At 33.0% G+C, this 22471-nt stretch overlaps 2 protein-coding genes across 2 annotated transcripts in view; one reads left to right on the forward strand and one right to left on the reverse strand.

Moving 5' to 3' along the window:
• LOC129956628 (neuroendocrine convertase 2-like) overlaps nucleotides 1–22471 on the forward strand; it is a 316381-nt gene that overhangs the window by 152188 nt on the left and 141722 nt on the right. The window lies entirely within an intron of this gene.
• On the reverse strand, nucleotides 3766–8650 carry LOC129956656 (toxin-like protein 14). The gene is made up of 3 exons (XM_056068590.1): nucleotides 8490–8650; nucleotides 6108–6213; nucleotides 3766–4000 (listed from the first exon to the last, which is right to left on the reverse strand). Exons 1-3 carry the CDS (start codon nucleotides 8584–8586, stop codon nucleotides 3880–3882), a joined length of 324 nt encoding a protein of 107 aa, XP_055924565.1. The 5' UTR covers nucleotides 8587–8650; the 3' UTR covers nucleotides 3766–3879.

Below are 22471 nucleotides of genomic sequence, written 5' to 3' on the forward strand. Positions count from 1 at the left end.
TGTTTATCTATATATTTGCTAGTGTATGAAAGCTGTGACTCGAAAGGGCAGCTATTCAAACTCAAGAAATTCTGTATTTGGTGTTGCCATTATTGTTGTAAATTTGTATCCGGTTAAAGAGCCAACTGATGGGAAATATTTCCTAAAAATAATACTTTGTTGTCTTCACTGTATTATGAAGAACAAAATGCATCCTGTTAGGTTAGTATGCAAAAAATCGAGAGGAGAGTGCTACAGCTGATTTTGGGTTACTAGAGACTCTTTTCCTTTCGATTTTTTTTTTGTGCTAGAAAATTAAACTAAAAAAACTAATAAGTGTCCCAAATATAGATGTTAATTCTGCATACCAAATTTTATTCATCTAGGTTTTTCCATTTTGCAGTTGTCGTGTTAATTTATTTTCGAACAGTCCAACAGAGAGACTTCCTCCCAACAGATTTTGCACAAAATTTGATAAAAAGCTACAAATTTGGTGTTAAGACCCTATATAGAATTTTATTACTCTAGCTCAAAGCGTTTTTTACTTTTCTTTTTCACAGTCAGGTAGACTGACCTAATGCCAAAAATGTATTTTTCGAACTCGGGGAGGTCTGAAACGTGCGGATTCGACGGTTCATGGCAATTGCAACACAACCTTTATGCTTCATGTAGAAGAAAGTAAAAAAGACGCGTTACTTGTAGTAACGCTACTTTCTCGAACAGATCAAATAAATATTTTTTTCAACTCCAAATAATATATCGAAGAATAAATTTGCGTCCCTGTTGTTCATTTAGTTTAGTTTGAAACTGGTAGAATATTTCTACCTTGTTTAGCCTGATGTCACAGCTTTGCTATATGCCGAAACAGTGTTCGCGAGATAAAAAACAAGCAGTCAGATTCACTTTAACTCAATGTTAATGCACGGGTTCACACCGCTGTATGCAACCTTAGTACATTTCTTCGAACAAAGATGGCGTAAAACAGTCTTGAAGCACATTAGACATGAAACTCGTCTGAGCAACTGAAGTACTTATTGGATGAATACAGGAAGAGATTTCTTTTGTAGGCATTTGATTAATATAAAGTAACCTTTCCAAATAATGTCACACTTCTTAGATTTTAAGGAACACTTCGAAGTATTTCAATTCGAGATGATATAAAGTACGCATTCTCTCTTCTGAGGGTTATGCTTTCATTTTCATACTAAAATTTTATAAATCTGTTGCGTTTGAGTGGTCGTAGAAAACCATCAAATCACCTGTTATTTTGTTATTTATAAGAAGTTGATTTTTAAAAGGCTTAAACATTTCACATCACTCTTAAAAGTTAAGCAGATTTATTAAAGAAAATAAAAATTGTTTCTCATTCATAAGAATGCGTTCGCCTTCATTTCCAGAAACGAGTTTATGCTGTTATTGGTCTCAAGAGTTGTCATCCTCACATATCACGACCTCCCTAACAGCAATTTGGCTAATGGTTGGGTTTTTAAACAAGTTTGCAATTGTTCGATAGTATTTGCCTATATACAACACTATATCTGAAAAGGAAATATTTTACAAATTGCTGGACTCGTGTTTAAGAACAAACATTGTTTGAACTCCACACTGTGCCGTTGCCTCGTCGCCGAACTTGTGAGACGGTCATCAAAGGGACGCCATCTTATACAACGTGGTGAAATTTCACTTGAGAAATACTCAATTTTCGGTCTGCCTATTTGGATTTGAAATTATATGAAGTGCCATAATTGGCAAGTAATCGCTTCAATAACATACGGCAATGCATATCTGTTAGGCATGTCGATTGATAAATGATTCTATAATTAATTTTTTTTCAGAGAATAATTATAAATGAAGAATACTGGCGAGCTTGGAAGAATAGGTTTCAAATGCAGAATGAGTGAAAAATAAAATTTAAAACTTAGAAAGACAACATTTGAATAAACAAATTGTCTGATAAAGATGACTGGTAAAAAATTAAATAATGAGTAAGAATTTTAAAATGCAGGAAACCTGACAAAAAAAATCACACTAATGCTTTAAATACTTTTTGCAGTCTTAAGTTTCTAATATTTTTCTCTTGTGCACACAAAACAACACAAAAGATTGAACTAATCTGAAACTGTAACTGCAGTTCCTGGTGAACTGTCAAAGGCTTTTAGTAAATACACTAATTCTCGACATTTTTTTTTTTTTTTTTGTATATTAAAACCGTATAACATGTTTATTACATTTTTCTCTTTAAGGGTCTGTATCCAATCATAAAAACCATGTCAAAGCTCTCAAATAAATAGTGTACTGGGATGACGTAACTGGATGCCTTATACCACATTTCGTACTTCGTAGTAGAACATGAACTTAAAAGCCATCATTTCGATCAATTTTGTTTAAAATTTGATTCTTCAGTTGTTTAATCACAATATGGCAAAGAAAATTTCATTGCATTTGGCAGTTATGTATTTGCATACACAGGAATAGGCAGGGCGATATGAGAGCAACTCTTGTATAAATTTGGCGAAAAATAAAATTTTGGCCATAAAGATTTATGACAAATTCCATTCATCGAACTGTTTAAGTTTCTGAGTTCTGCACACATGCGTAAAAAATTCTGACAGGCATTCATATTATTGTTGACTGATATTGTCCAAAATTTAATAGTACAGTCAACAATTTTTCTGTCATTTGTCCGGTCCTTTGGAGAAGCGGATAGACGCAATTCCTGAAGTGTGTTTCGGACTCGATAAAGTTTAAAGCGCTGAGCTCCATTAGCATCTCAAACAATTTTTTTTTTTTTTTGGAAACTTTAATATTTTTCTCTGTATATTTCATATACGAGGAAAAAAATCAGTTCTATTCAAATTCTAATTTGTATACTAATGTCTTTAGATTGATTCGTTTAATCTTTATTTTAAAATTTAATTGTTTAACCAAGATAATCGATTGACAAAATAAATTTAAAAAAATAGATTTATTTTATAGTAACTTGCACGTGTATAAAAGTAGGTTCTAAAATAATTTGGATTAAATATTTCTCATGTGGCTCTTAAAATGTGCCCTATTTAGCTATCAGATGTGATGCCTACAAAAATTTAGTAATCCCCTTCCAAACTCCAAGAATTAACAAATGAATGAGGTTTCATTTTAGCCTTCTTTTCGATAACTTAAAAATAAATTTAATGTTTACCGTTAAATAGTATTGACTGTAAGAATTGAGCTTGAGACGAAATACTGCGAATTCTTCCGCCAGATAAATGCGAATACCTCCTCCTTTCATCTTTCCTCTCGCCCCTCTTCTGATATAATAGATGCCACCTGAAGCGTGAGCAAAAGCGCGGAGAGTGTCCCTATCCCAGAATTAATATCTGTCCATTCTTGTATTTAGAAACCCTTCTCTCTTTTGCGCAGGTATAAAGAACAATTTATTTCTTCAAAAATTTGCTGAAAAGAACGATGAAAGGGAAAATTTTTTACATTGCGTAGCAGATTGATTATTCTCGGAATTAGAAAAGAGTAACAACTGCTCAATTTTCTGCGCATCATCCCTCAGCAAAGTGCAATCGTCGAAAAGTGCTGGCCTTGAAATTTTGAGATGAACAATGCTTTATGCCCTGAGTGCGTATTGTTAATAAATAAGCGAGGGAAAATGGATCGCCCCGATTTCAATTCGGACTATTGAGGCTATTTGATTAGCGAATGCGAATAAATTTGTGATCCACTTGATTTGAAATTTTCCTGGCATAAACCTAAAGAAGCAAACATCAAATAATTTATACAAGAAGAACAAAAGGCTAAACATTACTATGAATTTATTCCACAATTCCAAGCAACTTTATTTTTAAAAAAATGATTTGATTTGTCTTTCTATTTCGTCGTTATAATCGCCGTCGGTTCCCTTGAAGCTTCTTAACTGGAGTCGTCGCTGGCGTCGCACTGCACGTACTGTATGCAGCAGTGAGGATAGTGGCCAGAATTTGAAACCAGCTGACAATTTTCGGAAAGACCTTTTACTGTGGCGGAACCACACCTGCAATCAGAAATATGAAGCTTACTCGAAATATTTAAATCTCTGGAAGTTGCAATACTTCGTAAATATATTATAATTGCCAAACCATAATTTTTTTTTCGATTTGCCGAATATTATAATCCACAAAGTTTTGATTTTAATCCTACAAAATGAGAACTGAATGTTCTACAACAGAAATTTTTTCCCCGCTGTCCGAGACAGCCTAAGTTTCTGAAGTATTTGAACGATGAAACCATGCCATAATGTTATATTTAATGACTAAATGTTATAGATGTAGATTGAGCAGTTCCATTTTATTCTAGTGTTTCAAATAATAATTAAAACGAAACAGTTTTATATTTTGTTTGATTACAATATGTAAGGTATCCGACTAGGTTCGGAGACGAGTTTTTAAAAAGTGATAAATAAACATTTTTTTTAATATACCAAATAGCTAAAGCAGATTTCAAAGATCACTATTAGAATAAAAAAATACACTCCTTGCCATTAGTTTTTGAAAAAAACTGTTTATTTAATAAAAATTTGGAAAAATTTCAAGGTTACGGAAAACAGAGGAAATTAAAAACAAAATAAAAGAAAATAATAGAGCCTACATTTAGCTCAAACTACATAAAATGTAACAGACCACGAAATAAAAATTATTTTAATAGATAAAACCTTTATGTGCGCTTGTCAAAATTTGTCTATTTGAACTTAAGTATCTGTAAACATGTCTAAATGAATCTACCTTAAAATCCGCGGTCAATCACACCCTCAAAGGTATTGGATACATACATACCATATGAAATGTTAATTAAAATGATTTTGAGATATCATGTTTTCCTTGAATCAATCAGAGTAAAATATTCATTCCTCAGAAAATGGATTTAGATATTGCACTTGTAAATTAGTTCATCCAAATGTGCAGGAAACATATGTAATTTTCAAGCTTTTTTAACTGAAATGCCAAAAATGAACAAACTGCGGTTCAGTTGGTAGCGGTATAATATAAACATACCAAATATTATTTTGGAGAATTATAAGGTAAAAATAAAAAACATCACTCATTTTCGTTAAAAATACCACTGTTTCCTATTTCAATTTTTATTTATTGCGTATTATAGAAACTACTGTATCTACAGTTCTATCTCTATTCTATTAAGTCTGTTTTAAAAGAATAAAGTTATTTACAAATTTATTTTAAAATCATTAAAAAAAATCCAAATTGTTTTGGAAAAATCATGTTTTTTAACCCAGTAGGATGCATTAAATCCCCACTAACAATAAAACAATACGTTTGCATCCCCTATGTCATCGTCCTACAAGGCAGATCATTGCATCCGGTGCAAAGGTCCAAAATACGAGAGCCAGTTTTCTTCTCGAGTTTCGATGGATCATGCGAAAAGTTAAGAGAGAAGAACAAAATGAATTACCAAAAGTTATGAACATTCATCGCTACTTTCCGAAAGTATATTTGCAAAGATTCAAGCGTTTGTCATATCATTGGTTTTTGATCTGCTCTTTGAAGAGAAATATAGTCCATGAATTTTCCTTTGAAACTCTGCATCAGACGAAAAAACTTAGGATTCCTGGCCATCTCTTTCATTTAGGGTGAAGATGAAAATGACTAGGTTTTAAGTCATGCTTCGGATGAAGGGAGACAAGGAGTCTGTCGCAACAGAAGATCTTGTCCAACAAGTTGATCAAACGTTCGAAAGAAATGGAGGAAGATAAAATACCGGGCAACATCTAGTCTACCATCATGCCAAAATTTCGTCTTTGGGCGGGGCTAGTGAACGTTTAAATATTCTTACCTCATATTCTTTAGTTAAAAGAAAGTTTAAAGAACTTTCACACTAATGAGGGGTTTCAAATCAACGAAAAAACGTCACTGGTGGAAACATTCTTCAAAGAGGAAATCAGAACATGGGCAAACATAATCCAGAATTCGTGCACAAACATAATTTCCGAGAAGTGCCTTTCGTATGCTGAATTGCCTAAGCTGTGCAGATTCATGTGCATTTCCTGACTGGATTATTGGAAAATTGGAATACTTTTTCAGTGCTGGAGAAAGTAAAAACTGTGACATAATGATAAAGTGCGAAACATTGCGAAGAAAATAGCTTACCCTTGGATTATATGCATTGATTTGCCACAAAGGATTTTTTGACACTTTTCGTCATTGTAACTTGTCTCGCCTACTTTGATTTTACCGAAATCCCCTTCGCAGTACCCTGAAATGATAAACATATTTGTCATGATTGTCAAATAATCATTTTAATCAAATCATCAATACAGTTTCAAACATTTCTTATTATAAATCTAATAAAAAATCTGTAATAATAAATATATAAATTAATTATTAAAAAATATAATCAGTGTATTAAAGATGATAAAAACGTTTATTGAAAATGTGGTGGTCAAAACAAAAATCTCAAAGGAGTGAGGCGCAATGGAAATGGTTTAGATTTGTATGTGTTATATATTTAAGATATTTCTTTATAATATTTTTTCATTGCTCTTTATATCTTTTCCCTACAATTTTGAAGCTTTCGTGATTTTTATCTAAAATATCCCATACATTCGCAAAAGAACACTTTCATAATGTTCGATATGCCACAGCCTCAGAACTTTTAGTCCAAGTTGTGCGGGTATTGAATAGAATTATGTCCACACCTTTGAAAAACAGAAACTTTTTAAAATTATTAAAGTGAATGTTTGATACTTTCTCTTTATGTTTTTATGTTTTAAGAACAGAACGGAAGATTTAAAAAAGGTAGTTTGTATTGTGTTTGTTTTAATATAAGATTTTTTGATTAAAAACTCTTTTTCTTTTTTACTGTAAGAATTGGAATTTTTATTATAGTTTTTAGATTAATTTTTAACCATTTTTTAACCGTTAAATTCATAATTCATTTACAGTATTATTAAAAATAAGAAATCTTATATTCCATTATATAAGAATATAGTTATTTTGGCAACTTAGAAACAATTATTTGTGAAATAACTTCATCAATTATTTTTTTAAAAAAACAATCCGCACTTTAACTATTGTGAAACATCTAAACTTTTAAGGAATCTGATTGGGTCAACTTGGCATTACGACTTCATATGCCAATCCCTTTAATAATTGGACATCTTTCTTGAAATTTATTTTCATGTTCTATAGAATTATAAAAAAATTCATGTGGGGAGGGGTATTAGATTTTGTTTATACCCTTGATTTTTAAGAAGTATTCTAAATTTTACGTAATTGTACCCATTTTACATGAAAAATAATTGAGTGCTTCCAAGAATAAGAACCCTAATTCTTATTTTTGAAAATATTTGTAATTTTGTTTTAATTAAATACTAAATTTTGTCAGAAATACGTAAAAAAGTCCTTAAAAGTAAAAGATTTTGATAGAAATATTGTAAATAAATTCGAATTTAAACCACATTTTTTACTATTTTAGTTTTTCGAAGTATTTAGGAAATTTCTTTCTTCCGATATTCATTATTACACGGTTCTTTTTTTATATCATTTGATTTGAAATCAATTATTATTAATCAATTAATACTGCGCTCATAAAAATATTTTAATATGCTTTAATTTTCCTTTTTTTTTATTTTTTTTAGTATCCCTCTATATGAAAAGTCAAAGTACGGGACCCAGAAATCGCTGTTATTATTGATTACGAAATGGCAATGGTCAAATATCAACAAAGTTATACGAAAGTTGAAGATTGCTAAATGAAACGTTTTTACCGCTGCATTTCATTGAACATTTCATAAATGAAGGAAAGCTGCATATTACTATTAGAAAAATCTGAAAGTAATTCAAAAGTTATATTCAGTCTAAAGAAGAAAGATTAAAAAAAAATTAAAATAAAGGCTTTCAAAAATAGGCTTTATCGCTGCCAGATGAGGAATCGTAAGGACTTACTTGTGGAAATCTTGACCGTATCATTCAAAAATATAATCTCATGATAATGATGTTTGCATTACCTTAAAACTCCAAAAGTTACCATTTTTATACGAATGTAATTTCTTAGCATATTTTTTTAAAATTTAATTTAAATTTAATAAACAATCTAACATAGTTTTTAATGTTATGATTCAGTTTAACATTCTCCATCTAAACATTCTTTTTTAATTAAGGCGAAGGAATTGCTTTCTTTGATATTAATTCCGAAATGGGATTTTTACTTCCGCTTTTATTTCTTACAGGCATTTTTAATTTGTTTCTACTGTCATTTGTAATATACTGATTTCATTAAATTTATATTTTTCTGTCATGTCAAATAATAAGGTGATTTTTTTACTGGGTTCAGTATTAATAGTTTAACAGTATAAAAAATGAATAATCTAGGAGAGCAAGCTAGTCGGCAAAGACAGCTAGGGTTTCATAATTCACATATCCGAATATTATAGAACCTAAACATGTTTCTACTCTAAGTACGCTACAGTATTTATATACACAATAATGTCTATTCTTCGCTGGAAATTAAGAAAGTGTGTACCCACTTACCGCCGGATGTGTCTGTGGCGACTCGGACGTACCTTCCTGCTTTAGTTCCAAGGCTGAAACACAGCAGCAAAAGGACGGTCAGGCAGCAGGTTCTCATATTGCAGAAGAAATGCGCGTTGTGTGGCCCCCGCGGAGAATTTGTAAAGGTTGGATGTTATTTGAGCAGCGGCGAAGTTGTTACAGCTAAAAGTCGTCGTTAAATCGCCTTTGTTTATGAAGAGCAAAAAACGACTTCATTTCTTATTGAAGGGAGTGCTCTTTTATTAACAAATGCGCCTTCGGTTATGTTGCGCAATGCGTTCGGGCTTGAAGTCTAGTAGACATATGCTATACATTTTGATACTTGCGACTTTTTGTTTTCGCAAGTTGACTCGGAATTGTAAATTTGTGTGTACGCTGGATTACATTTGTGTAGCTTTGGATGCTTCTGAATCAAAGCATAAGAGGATAAATATAGAATATATAAAATAGACAGACCAACAAGGAGTGCTTCTTTGGCGGATTCCTTCCAAACTTGGACACGATTTACAGTATGTAGAATAGGCAGATCTAGATATATACGGAATTGGCTGACTGACGGGGGTCATTCGGGAGATTTCTTGCAAATGTTGATACGATCTCCAGGTCGGATTATAAAAATGTATGCCCCGTTTTAACAGTTTAACTTCTGATGTTTTTAGAGGTATATTCACGCGTGTACTCATTTCCTACATCCAAATTCAGAACAATATTTCTTTAAAAACTACGATTTTTTAATAAAGAAAACAAATTGAATTTCTTTCATTTTTCTCTTTACGTCTTTTGAGTTAGCGCGCTCACTGACCTACAGACAGACAGACATCAATCCTATTATTAAGACTTCGGAACATGGAAATTCTTCAGAATTTCGAAAAAGGATTGCTAACGATTGCATCACTCATTAAATTAACTAAACAGAACTGACTGAAACATTTTTTAAAAAAAATCATTGATGCACTGAGCTCAAATTCCTTTTTAATCTAGACTATTTTATGCTTTTTCCTCTTTAAGTCTATTTTTTACTAATTTAATGATGAGAACTGAATTAAAATTGAATGCAAATGGATAATTAAGTCCTGAAACTCTTAAAGTGGCCTAAAAATAAAATGGCCTCGAAATATCTAAGAAACGGGGAGACGAATAAAAAATCGGCTCCTCTTCACAAACAAGGCATGAAGGGAATGAGATAAAAGCACATAAAGAGAGCTGTTTCATAGAACGATCAACATTCTGACTCGGATTTCGGGAGAGGTTTGCCGAACAGGTGGTCGTTGCACGGCGCTATAAAAGAAGGCTGACGATAAAGCCTGAAATTGAATTTTTAACCCAAGCATTCGATGTGACCACAAAAGAAATTTATGATAGGAAACATCAGGAGCGGTTTCGTTTTATTAAACGCTCGTGTCAAGTTTTAGGTGAGCTGTTCCATTTTTATATCAAAGTTATAAAACAAGAGAACACATTATGAAAAATATTTATTGCGTTATATATTAAAGTACGATGACGAATACGATATCAGCAGAAACGATTTTTGTTTACTGATTTCTGAACTAAAATACACAGTTTATGATTAAAAAAAAGCAATATCTTTTCACTATAAATTAAAATAAAATGGATCATCTCTGATGACTAGCTGTTCGCTTCTGTGAATTTGAAACAATTGGTTAAAGTGGTGAACTATTTTTCCAGTCGCAAACAAAGTATTCATTTTGTCAATTTTTATTCCATATTAAATGAATGCAACTCATTGTCACATGAATTTCGTATTAAACTAATGGTCCTTTCTCTCAACCATCGCCCTTTTTCCAGAGAGAATAAAAAACTATGACGTGAAAACTCATTCTTTGTTTCGAGAACCTTTGACAGAGTTTGCTTCTCATAATCACTGAATAAAATATCCAATTTGCCGATTTTTATTTCGTAAAGAAGATTTTTATTTTCATATCATATATTCATCACTTTTCGTTGTCATCAAAGTTCTGCTTCTCCATATAAATTTTAAAATAGAAAGACGCAATTTCCACTGCGCCAATTAATTTCACCGCGTTGCATGCCTAACTAACCAATTAGAATGCGATGAAACGAGCCCCTTGATTTAACTTTTTAACCGCCAAAATTTGCATTTGATTTAAGATGCTTTAAATCCCTCACTCGGCTACACATTTATCATGTTTATGCCTTCTTTACACTCGGCCAATTATAAGAGGGCCAGTAGGCAGCTCATGCGCAGAAAGGGACTGATTTACATTTGCCAAAATTTCATAAGATAGATTCAAGCATTCCATGTTTGGTTATAAATTGCCGTTTTGGCTTCTCTGAATTTTTCATTTCCATTGTGTATCGCATTAAAATGATGAATATTTACATAAAGAAACATAGTGAAATTTAAAAAAAAAAAAGTCAACATACATCAATTTGGAAAATTATAGAAAAAAAGGAATACAAAATTTAAAATACACACAACCTCGCATTAGAAAGAACAAAAAGTAAAAAATTTCAAAATTAATCTATGATAAATGATCAACTTTTCACGCCAAAAAACCCGCCAAATTCTACAAACGAATGAGCAATAAGAAAAAAATACAATACAACGGTATGTTGTTGCCCCGTCGGGACAAGTACTTACCTTTCTGCGCAGGCGTGCCAATTGACCGAATGTAAAGCCAGCATTATGTTCCAAAAATATATTACGGAAGTGGCAACGAGAAAATACCGAGTCCCCCCCCCCCGCCAAAAAAATAAAATAAAGGAATGCCAGAATAGACTCTCATCCAATTAAATATATTCTCATCAAATTAAAAATAATAATCTTAAAAGATGTATGCAAAATGGCATATATTTAGTCCATTATGTGTGCATGCATGAGTATTTTTTTTTAATTCTCTTATATAAAAGACATAATACTGTAATGGGCGAATGTTGATGGTTCTCCAAATTTCTGTCATCCCTGAGGAGTGATGCCTCTCTTCCAGTCTGCTAATACCATGATTATAAAAGTGCAACGACATGAAATGCGGGATAAATCTGCAAACTTCTTTCAATCTTTGGATTAAATCCATCTAAGGAAAATCTGTCCTCCCGTCCATCCGTTTTCATGTGAGGAAATAATTCGAAAGCTATTGTGTGAAATTAAGCATACGGATTTATAGATGCGATCATAGAAATGAATGAAATTTTGAGCCTCTTCTTGCCAGGTGGTTGAATGTTTACATATTTGTGAGTGCGCGAAATCGAAAGCGGAACGGCTTAGACGAATGAATGTGATAAGTGGTCTTATCCGTTATGTTCTGTGTCCTTATCAAATTTCGAACTTAAATGGAAGGAAAGAAGGCTGGTCATTAGAGTGCAACGAAACTGGCCTTAACTTTTTTTTAGATTTTAGTTTGGTAATTGGAAAGTTGCCTTTTAGGTTAAAAAAGCATTAAAAAATTGCTTGAAATACTACAACATCTTGAAGGGCCATAAAGAGCTTCAAGTTTATAAAAAAAATTTAAAAATTATAAACTTTGAGAAAATATTTTTTTCGTGCGTATAATGTTACATAACATGGTTTTAATACATATATAAGCATTAAAACTAGAAAAGATTATTAATTTCAAAGTACAATAATAGTAATAAAATATTTTTCAGTGCCAACTTTTGTTTTTCTTACTTCTGTATCCTTAATGATTACAAATGCTACAACTGCAAAATGATTGTTTCTACTTCATTGCCACCTTTAACCGTCTTTTTTGTATTCACTTTTCGCATGTTTACACTAGAATCCATTTTTGAGCTTATGTATCCTTCTTTTTCGATTAAACCACAGACATTTTGCGCCGATTCGGTCTCCAGTTTCACAGCTCTTGCCACTGCTTACGCATGACATGGAAGCCAGGGAAAGTCAATAACTGTGTCCCCTATACTATTTGGCTCAGCTTCAGATGCCTTGCGTATGAATATAATATTGCCAGTTAAATTTGATATCAATATTACCTGAATGGTTATCAGTAATATTGTAACCTAGTTAGCTGCCACAAGCGCTTTGAGGAAGAAAGAAGCAAGAAAAAGTAAAGAATTAGATAAAATAGTTTAAATCTATCAAGATCGGAGAAAAAAATACTAGTGTGTCAAAAACGGATACTGGAGAAAATGACAGCGCTGAAGAGAAAAAGTGTTCTTTACAAAGAAAGGCAGACCAACCAGGCCTTTCAAACATATTTTAAGACTCTGGCTGAGTACATTGGGAAAGTGTATGATGCCTGTGTAGTTAAAACCTGCATGTACATCTGTTTAACCTTATCTCATATTCAAGATATCTCTATGGCGATCTCAAAAACGTCATAGACCCGATTATTCAAAGAAATGGGTACTTTTCTGCTCCAGAAAATATACTTTTGTCCATACTAAGGGATGAACGTAAAATGCAACGCAACTTGGCTCTACGCCGTCTTTTAAAAGCAGGAATAGAAAGTGGAAGCGGAGTCAGGAAGTTTAAAGTTCCAAAGATGCAAAAGATGACATCGACATGATCTCATGGTTTGAAAATAGCTCCACTTCTTATTAAAATATGTTTCCAGAGACTCTCTCAAAGTGTCACATATTTTACTTACAGAAGGGTCCTCCTTTGAAGGCATTTTGAGATTATGTCTAATATAACAATAGCACCTCATAACAGTTTTGTAAGTAGGCAGTTCAAATACAAGCAGATCACTAAATTTAGAAGAAATAGGACTTTCCTATATTGTCTTGTCTTCACTAATTTAGGCTGAGTCATTTACTCACAGCAAAGAACACACACTAACAAAACAGTTACCTTAATCAGTTACACAATAGACGCAGCGGAGACGCCAATTCAATTGAACTCGGCAAAGTTTCTGATTCGACAACATCTCTGAGCTTGTCACCACACGCAGACAAATCTCAGCCTCCCCTCAATAACATCCGCTTCGGCGATGACTCAGGGCCTTGGATGCCATACCAATGCAATAATAAAACTGTTTTTAAATTTCTATTCATGTCGTAACATCTATTTAAAACTTCTTATTTCATAACCGAGACGCGCAAAAATCGTTGAAAAAGTTCTCAAAATTGTGTTTTTATGAAATTTTAACATTCATGCGGCACCTCAAGTTGTCCTCAAATATTTTTCATATTTTTTTTATTTATCTTATCTACACACACACACACAAAAAAAAAAATTGGGGTCTATTACAAATTAAAAATCAAAAGTTGATTATTTCTTTAAAAAAAAAACTTTAAAATGTAGCAAACATTTTAATTTTATGAAACTTTAACGTTTTCGAGGAACCTCAAAACTTACTCCGATGTTTTTCATATTTTAAATTTATCTTATCTACACCAAAAGGCAACTTTTCCGTGCTATTACGAATTAAAAATCAAATGCTGATTTTTTCGTTCCACCCTTCTGATCAGTGTATTGTACATGTATACCAGAAAGTCAAGGTAGGAACTCTTTCCTGGATTAATTTAAATGAATCAAGAGTTCCCTCCGCGAAACTTTATCCCTACTAATGATGTCCTGAACCCTTGTCCCTCCCCATGCAGTTCTGAAGCTTGGCAAGGCCATAAACGTCACAAAAACTCAGAATTTCATCTTCAGAATCCCTCTCCTGAAATTTTTGTGCTCCTTATAGAAATCTGAATGTGCGTTTTGGCAGCTTATTGCAAAAACTGACTGCAACCGAAATTTGATACAATACTACAATTTTAGTAATGAGATCACTCAAAACATTTCATTGCTTTTTAAGAGTTTTCCGGTGTACATGCACGCATGCAAATGTACAGATTCTTGGATGGATTTGGATTAAAATTCGCAACGATCATTTTGAATGCTAAATCTCTGCTCAAATTTTATTCATCTAGCTCATTGTGTTTTGGAGTTACATGATCACTTGGACAACAAGATGGAGGATTTCCTTTGAATAGGTTTCGTTCAGAATTTTACAAAACAAACAATTGTTGTTAAAGTCAATTATTAAATCTCATCCATGTAGTTTAAAATGTTTTCGAGTTAGAATGCTCACAGAGAATCTGAGATAATTGCAAAAATATGTTTTTCGGACTCGATGAGACATGAAATGCAATCCAGTCTGTCTCAAATCCAATTTTTTCATCATTACAGCAATTTCTCTTTGTGTCATATATGAGAAAATAGCCAACGGAAGTGGTCTTCCCAAAGATTTATCGCACTCTCTGGGATAAAGCTGGTATTCCCCACCCCCCTTGTAAAAAATTGTGGGAAATGGGTAATCCTTGGCGAAGTTTTTGAATTGCATAACTTTTATACTGAATTTAGCATTTTTATTGAATCTGTTGTACAATATTTGGCGATTAATAACTGGCACGCAGTGAATAGCAGAGTAAAGTCGAATTTGTGTTGTAAACACGCGGGGTGTTTTTTCTTTTTCTTTCGACTCTTTGATACATGACAGATACAGAATTATGCTTGTGGTCACAAAATCACATACTAAATTTAATGTACTTTTCGCGTTTACATGCTTCTGAAGACACAGACCCATAGATGTTCAACGCCTTGTAGAATTTGGCTAAAAATTTGGTACTTGTCTACGTTACACATATGAAATATGTGTACCGAATTTTATTAATCTAGCTCCCTTCGCTTTATAATTATTCTGTTAACTTGCCGGACAGATTTAGTTCATCTGAATAAATTTTGCGTAAAATTTGATAGAAATATACAAATTTGGAGTAAAGATCATATACCAAATTCAACTCTTCTAGCTCAAAACTTTTTTGAGTTATCTTTGTCAGAAATGAACAGATATTTTTCAAAAATTCGTTATTCGAAAATGAAGTCTAAAATGTGAAAAATCGTCAAAATCTGGAGTCCAAAGTTTTTGAGTACGACCTATCTGTTTATTATACAAGTGAAAATGAGCAAAACCATGAATACAAAATACTGTAATCTACGCTTTATTGAAATGGTGTACATATCCGTCATAGACGGTTACAGTTTGCAACACACAACAGAAACGCATGTCATCGCAAAGCAGGCTGATTCATTGGATGGCTGGAGGAGACTTCGCTGCTTGCGGAGTTCGGACATAATCTCGAACCAGTACAGCAGTCTGGGAAGGATGCGGTTAAGTTAAGGCAACCGGTCGGCGGCGCCAGTAGTTCGCCGCATCTGAAAAGGAAATTATCTTTAGTAGTTTTTTCAGTCATGAAAATAATAATGAATCCTTTCAACCAGTAGTTTGTTTAAGAACTGAAATATAAAAAAAAAAAGATTTTTTTTAATATTTCAGTATTATTTCTTATATTTTTATATTTGATGAAATTGCTGCAAATAACTAGAATGTTAATCGGAATAAGAATAAAATATTTTTATTTTCGGTTAGCCAGGCGCATGCTAAAATCGTTAAATAATTTATAACTTCGCCTAAAACTGCGCCAACTTGCGTACAAACCTAATTCCACAACTTTTTTGGCAATATTTTTTTAAGCACAGGTCTAAATATTTGACGACTGTTCTTTTGTGCCCAACTAAAGAAATGTACCAATTTCAAGTTATTATCGTAGTTATTTTTTACGATATTCTTTTTAACATAAATTCATCATTATTTATTTCAACATCTTACAATTTTACTTTTTTGTTTTGATGTATTTATTTTTGATATAAAAATATTTTTTAGAACAAATGAAGAAGTGTTTTAACACCTTTTCTGTCATTTAATTGCTTTTTACTTTCTAATATATTCTATTCTTTCTTTTTAAATCAATATTTTAAACTAACTAAATGGCATTATCCCTGTCAAGATGAATCTCTGGCGAATTGGACACCTGACATAAAACAAAGCTATGAAAACAAAATAAAAAGGATAATAGCCATACAGATTTTGAACGTTCCTTTTCCTTCGTCATATCGCATGCAGTAAAAATCGAAACAAGTATCAGAATGAAGATAAGAAAGAGAGAATTAAATTCGAAAGTTTACTGTAAACGTTGCTATTAGAATTTAAATTATACGAAAATAATTTTACAATTTTTGATTGCCTATTTTGTATCTTGCCATTCGGTTCAGAAGTGAAACTTTTTCCCGCGGTTCTATGAAGAAAATCTTTGAACTCATCAAGAAAGTAATGAATTGAATATCAAAGGGAAAAAAAGGACATTCTTATCATCTCCGTTATGAACAGAGAGCAGTTTTAGAATAATGGCCTCAAAAAAGATTTTGGGGAAAAAAAAAAATATAACTATAAATTTAAAAAAAATTAAATAATTGCATATGACCCCCTTGAGGAATATATGCATTCATTCAGGATACCTCTTCGTGATGCTCGTTGAACGAATGAAAAAATGAAATTCAAAGATTCATAACTTGGTTGTCGAAAAGTGGAACTTTTTTTTTGGAATATAATGTGCTCACAATATTTTATTAAATATGACTAAAATAGGACGGGGTATAGTATACCATATAGTCTCCGTAAGCTTTGCCAGAGCTCATTCTTTCATTCGGACAACATGAAAGGTAATGTTTTTCGCCATTGACTGCGTTCCTCCATTCAGAAATGTATATACAGAGTGTCTCTGGCCATGGGCCATACTTGAAGGCTAGGTAAAACACATATAAAGAAGTATTTTGCGTATAGCAGTTCGGGGCGGGAATGAAAAGTGTCAGCGGAATAAGTATACAAGCAAGGCGGAAAATTGCAATGTCTACGAGACACCAATTGATTCCAATGAGAACATCACTGAAAAATTTGCAGTTGCTTCTGCAAACTGTTTGTGAAACACCAGGCATCCTCGAAAGAGTTCGTGGATCATTTAGTGGTCCTGTATCAATACTGGTGGCGCTACATTTGCGTACTAACTGTAATATTATGTAAGAAAGAAAAAAAACGTTCTTTTCTTTTCTTCGGCACTTTTGTTTTTTTTCTGTCAAAATTTTTCATTTCTGACCCACATTGCTATTAAAAAAATGCTTTTTCATACACACACACACACACACACACACACACACACACACACATACACACACACACACACACACACACACACACACACACACACACACACACATATATATATATATATATATATATATATATATATATATATATATATATATATATATATATATATATATATATATATATATATATATATATATATATTTGTAGTCAGCTACTGGTTCACAATTAGAGTGAATAATGCTGCGCATTAATGAAGAGTATTTATGTTTAAGCTCGTGTTCCAGCCCTATGTTCGCATAATTGTATAATTGAAACGCATTCGAGCAAGTGGATGAACAAAAAGTTCCCTTTCACCTCGCAATGGTCATGTAGCCGTGGAAGCACACGGCCAGCCCACACTCGCCTTCAAGGTGAACATCGTCGCCAATATGGAGCTTGCCAAAGTCCTCTGTATCGCAGTAGCCTGAAAAATAAGACACGTCGAAAATAAGTTTATCAGAGGAAGTGACTGAAAATACACTTTTGTAAGTGTAAGAATGGAGTTATTTTCCATTCGAGTTGCCACCTTTGGTGACCAGCTATTTGTCCACAATATTAATAGCATTCATTAGTCATGGCAATAACTTTGATGAACTTCATCTTATCACACAAAATAAATGACTAGTTTAAATTTTATTGCCACGATAACTGTGCAGCATTCTGATCGCGATACACAAAAATTTGCGGAAAATGAATTGGGGAAATCGTTTTTAGAGGGAATCTAGTTTTAGAGGCAGGAGACTGAGATGAAGTTTTGTTTTGCGATGTCGTTTGAAAATGAAGGGTAGTGGAAGACAGACGGTCATTCACTTTGTATATAGGGATTTTTAGGTTTCATGACAAATAAAATAAAAAATTCGAAATCAACACGATATAGAAAGTCGACATATCTGGCCCGAATTCCGGTGATTAAATCATATTTCATCCAGTATTTCAAAATTTTGGATTAGTGTTCATATGCAAGCTAAGAGACTAGCCTCCAAATAAACAGTGTGATCTAGGCTTCGGGTCAAGAGGGTTGCAGGTTCGAAACCTGGAACGTTCAAGAAGCTTTGATTCATCAATATAAATAAGAGTGAAAATTTGTCAATTGTATGCTATCGAAATTTAAACTCAGAATCTTAGTTTTTTCAACTTTTAGTCACAAATATTATGAAAAATAAGGAACTTTTCCTGATAATTAGGGAAATAATTCACTTCCTATTCCTTTAAAGCTGTATTTCCATAAGACGAAAAAAAAAATATTTTTAGCGTTGCCATTACTGACCAGCGAAAATGCTACTCATGTTTCTCTGAATGTTTTTCGAAATGTATTAGGAAAGAAATAAAAACTTTAGAAAATATTCTAATGGCTTTAATTGCGGATACTTTCTCAATTGTTCATTTTTTAATCTTGACAGCTGGATGGCCTTAATTTTCTTTGGAATTGTATCAGAATCATAGGTGCCCTTCAAGGCGCATGGAAAAATCTGAATGAGCATCTGAACGTGGCAAGAGCATTGGGGGGGGGGGGTCAACTAAGGATGAACCCTAAGGCCATCATCGGTCACGGCGGCACCACCCTCGTACCAAATAGTGGTGGGGGGCTAATCCCCCAACACTATTTCTGTACCTATCAGAGCCGTGAGAACCTACCACTATTCCAGAATCTTCTCATTTCCTTAGGAGGAATGGAATAGTTTCATAAAAAGGTGTTTCCATGAAAAAAACAGCTTAATAATAATAACAACTAAACTATGAATTTTTCATTACATTTCGTAGCAGGAAACAATAACAAAAAAAAGGAAATCACTTTTTAAAAAATAATTATGCATAAATATTGTCCCAGTTTCACCTTTCACCTGTCCAAACTGAAGAGGGTGCAATTAACGAAACCAAGTTATTTTCCTTTAGCGAATTAAAGTTTCTCATAAAGGAAACATATAACGCCTTCTTGGACACAACTCGGAAGCGCAACAAGCTAGAAGAATGAAACTCGGTACTTGGCGTCGTGCCAGATTCGTTGATTCCTGCCAGATTTCGGAGTGAATCTCTCCTAATAGTCCGTTGTCATTTTTAAATTTAGTAGTTGTTCTAAACTATGCTAAATAATGCATGTTAATAAAAAAATTAGGAAAAAAGAGAGAACCATCACTGAGTGCTACCAAAATTATTATTTAATCATACGAAAATCATCGACAGGAAACTATTTCAGTTATCGTTCGAGATGAAAAATCTAATGGAATGAAATTTGGCGCACAGGTTTATCTTTACAATTTCATGCATCAAGTTTTACATTTTACCTTGAAAATGATCGACCACCAGCTTATCTGAATTTATTTCAATGGATAATCTGTATGCAACAGTTCAATCAGAGTTTAATATCTCTCCGTCCATACTTTTCTCATATAATCCTTGTTAATGTTTTAATCGTCCCTTCCTCCATCATAAAATTTGGAAATTTTGAGCAATGCTGTGAGCAATTTTTTTTTTTTTTTTTTTCCTCTTTGTGAGCTTTGCAATATCGTGCGGAAAACTTAAATACGTTTCGGATGCTTTTCTGTCGAATCAATGAAATAAAAATTCGGCAAAAAAAGTCAGTTTTCGGAGAAAAATCGCATGTCATTCACCCGCATCGTTGTGTTTTTGAGTCATCGTGCTCACAAATATACGAATGCACCGACCGACAGACGGTCGACCCGTCAACGGAGTGAGCTCAGAATGTGTTGCGGATGTACTCTTTAGATGATGAAAGTTAAATCCAAATTTCATGCCATTAATATCATTGTTAGTATTACCAACGATTCAGACATCAGACCAACTTAGATTCATTAGATCTATTTTCGATTGGTATTAGCTTAGCCACTGCCGTCATTTCTAGACATTAATAACACTCCGTGCAGCTTAGTTACAGTAGCATTATGTAATTATCTCACTCCCTTTCCCTCGTAGAATCATGCAAGATTCTTGTACAATGGACATCGTTCAAAATTTTATAGAAATTTACATATTTGGCGCATCGACTACATACCAGTTTTCATTCGCCTTTCTCAAAATATATTTCAGTTTTCTCATTCACCTACAGTCAGACATAATTCTTAAAATGTGTTTATTGGACGCTTGAAAGCTTGAAACACAGAGACTCATCGAATTCTCTTCGTCGAACTTTTTGACGATTCCAATAGTTTTCTCATCGTAAGTGAGAAAATAAAAAGGCAATAAACCAGATAAACTAAATTTGTAATTTGGCATTAGCAACAAAATTATTGATTTTCAAGGAATTTTGGACTTAATAGCTCAAATGGGAGTAGTTTAAAAGGCGAAAATTTTTAAACATTATGCAATAAGCTGAGATCAGGGCAAGCTATTTTTCAAACTTAAGCAATTTATAAACGTAACTGGAATTTTCCAGAGAATAAGACACGCTATAGTGACCAACTTACCGTTTCCAGTATCCATTAATATCATCTGCGACTGGAAGTGACCTGATGCGCTCCTGGCGTAGGAGGTTAAAGGAGTCAACATGCCAAGTATGAAAGCAATTTCAAGATGCAATTTCATCCTGCCTGGTGCCTTGACAACACATAAACTGAATTTCCAACTTCGATCTTCGCGCTATTATATTTTCTGAAAGCTACTTTCGAAATTCCGAAACGTTCGTAATGCGAGTTTTTCATAAACAAAACTGTGTACTTTGGTAATCTTCATCAAGGAAAATACAAATTTGTGCTTATTTCTTGAAGGTCGTCTTTCATGTAACAATGGAAATTTACGCAATTGGATAATCAAATAGAAAGCAGTCGATGTTTTTGGGTCGGCAGAAGGTCTATGTAAGCAGATCAAGAAGATTCAGTATCAAAAATACTTTTTTTTTCTTACGTTGTTGAAATGGAATAGGAAAATAGAGGATGAATGCAAGGTTTCTCCAGCTATAATAAATGCATCTTTAATGATGCATGGAATAAGTTGACACAAAAAAGGCAAGGAATGCTTTAACAAAATGTAGAATAACATCTGCTAATTTTTTTATTGTATATTAATGCATTTATTTGCTTTACATTATTGTACCTGTATTGCCAAAGAATTTTTTATGTTTCATTGCAGTTAAATCATTTAAATAAAACTTCACGTCCATAATTCCATTAAATTGTCAGATATTAAGGCTGCATTATTTTAATAGTCTTAAAGTCGTTCAGTTTACCGAGCAAGTCAAATTTTATAACAAAGCCCTTTTCCATGACGCTATAGCGACATTATGTTCGGCTCATCCTACATTTATTTAGCATTTCCGTAAATTTGTAGCGCCTCACTCCTGACAGTCACTAAAGTATTATTTTGCACCACGTGCGTCAGCGGAAAATAACGATTAACTTGTTGCGATTGTACCATCGCTGTCTCCCCGCACGTTTTCGTGTGATGTATTTGAATATCTTTACATGGATGTTTTTCCGAGTTGGTAACCAGAATTTGCATTTTAAAAATAATGCGGCTCTTTTCCATTAATAAAGTTGTTGTGTTATGTTGAGGGTCGATGTTATACCAAATTATTTAACTTCTAAATTCTCTTATACGCATTGCATAGCATCAGTGCCCTACAAATTCACTTTTTTATTCGTTCCTGCAAATGACACAGGTATTCAACAGGTTAGTATTTGATGCTTATTTATGCAATATAAAATTTTAAAAGTTTACGAACCCCTAGACTAATCAATTCCTGTTGTATTTCCGCAAACGTCCTTTTTGCAACTCAGAAAGAAAAGATGAATCGATTTTGTGAAATTGTTATTTTAGCGAAACTTTGATTTCATATAAATGACATCATCTGATGGTGAATTTCAGAAAAATCTGAACCCTATCTTTATAACTTATAATAAGGAATTAAGAAAAAAATGATTAAGAATCAAAATACTTCATTTTCAGTGCAGTCAATTGCAATCTTATGAACTTTCTTGTACGCGAATTAATGCAAAGCATTGGCATCCGCAAAACATTCCATTTCGAAAGGGG

Source organism: Argiope bruennichi, chromosome 2 (genome assembly GCF_947563725.1).
Source record: "Argiope bruennichi chromosome 2, qqArgBrue1.1, whole genome shotgun sequence".
NCBI lineage: Eukaryota > Metazoa > Arthropoda > Arachnida > Araneae > Araneidae > Argiope > Argiope bruennichi.

What these genes read in the sequence shown, in the direction of transcription:
- LOC129956656 (XM_056068590.1), bottom strand. Translation starts at nt 8,586, where the DNA reads ATGAGAACCTGCTGCCTGACCGTCCTTTTGCTGCTGTGTTTCAGCCTT. An exon ending in CGCCACAGACACATCCGGCG is followed by an intron (nt 6,214 to 8,489) that starts GTAAGTGGGTAC and finishes TTATCATTTCAG; the next exon opens with GGTACTGCGAAGGGGATTTC. An exon ending in TCAATGCATATAATCCAAGG is followed by an intron (nt 4,001 to 6,107) that starts GTAAGCTATTTT and finishes TTCTGATTGCAG; the next exon opens with GTGTGGTTCCGCCACAGTAA.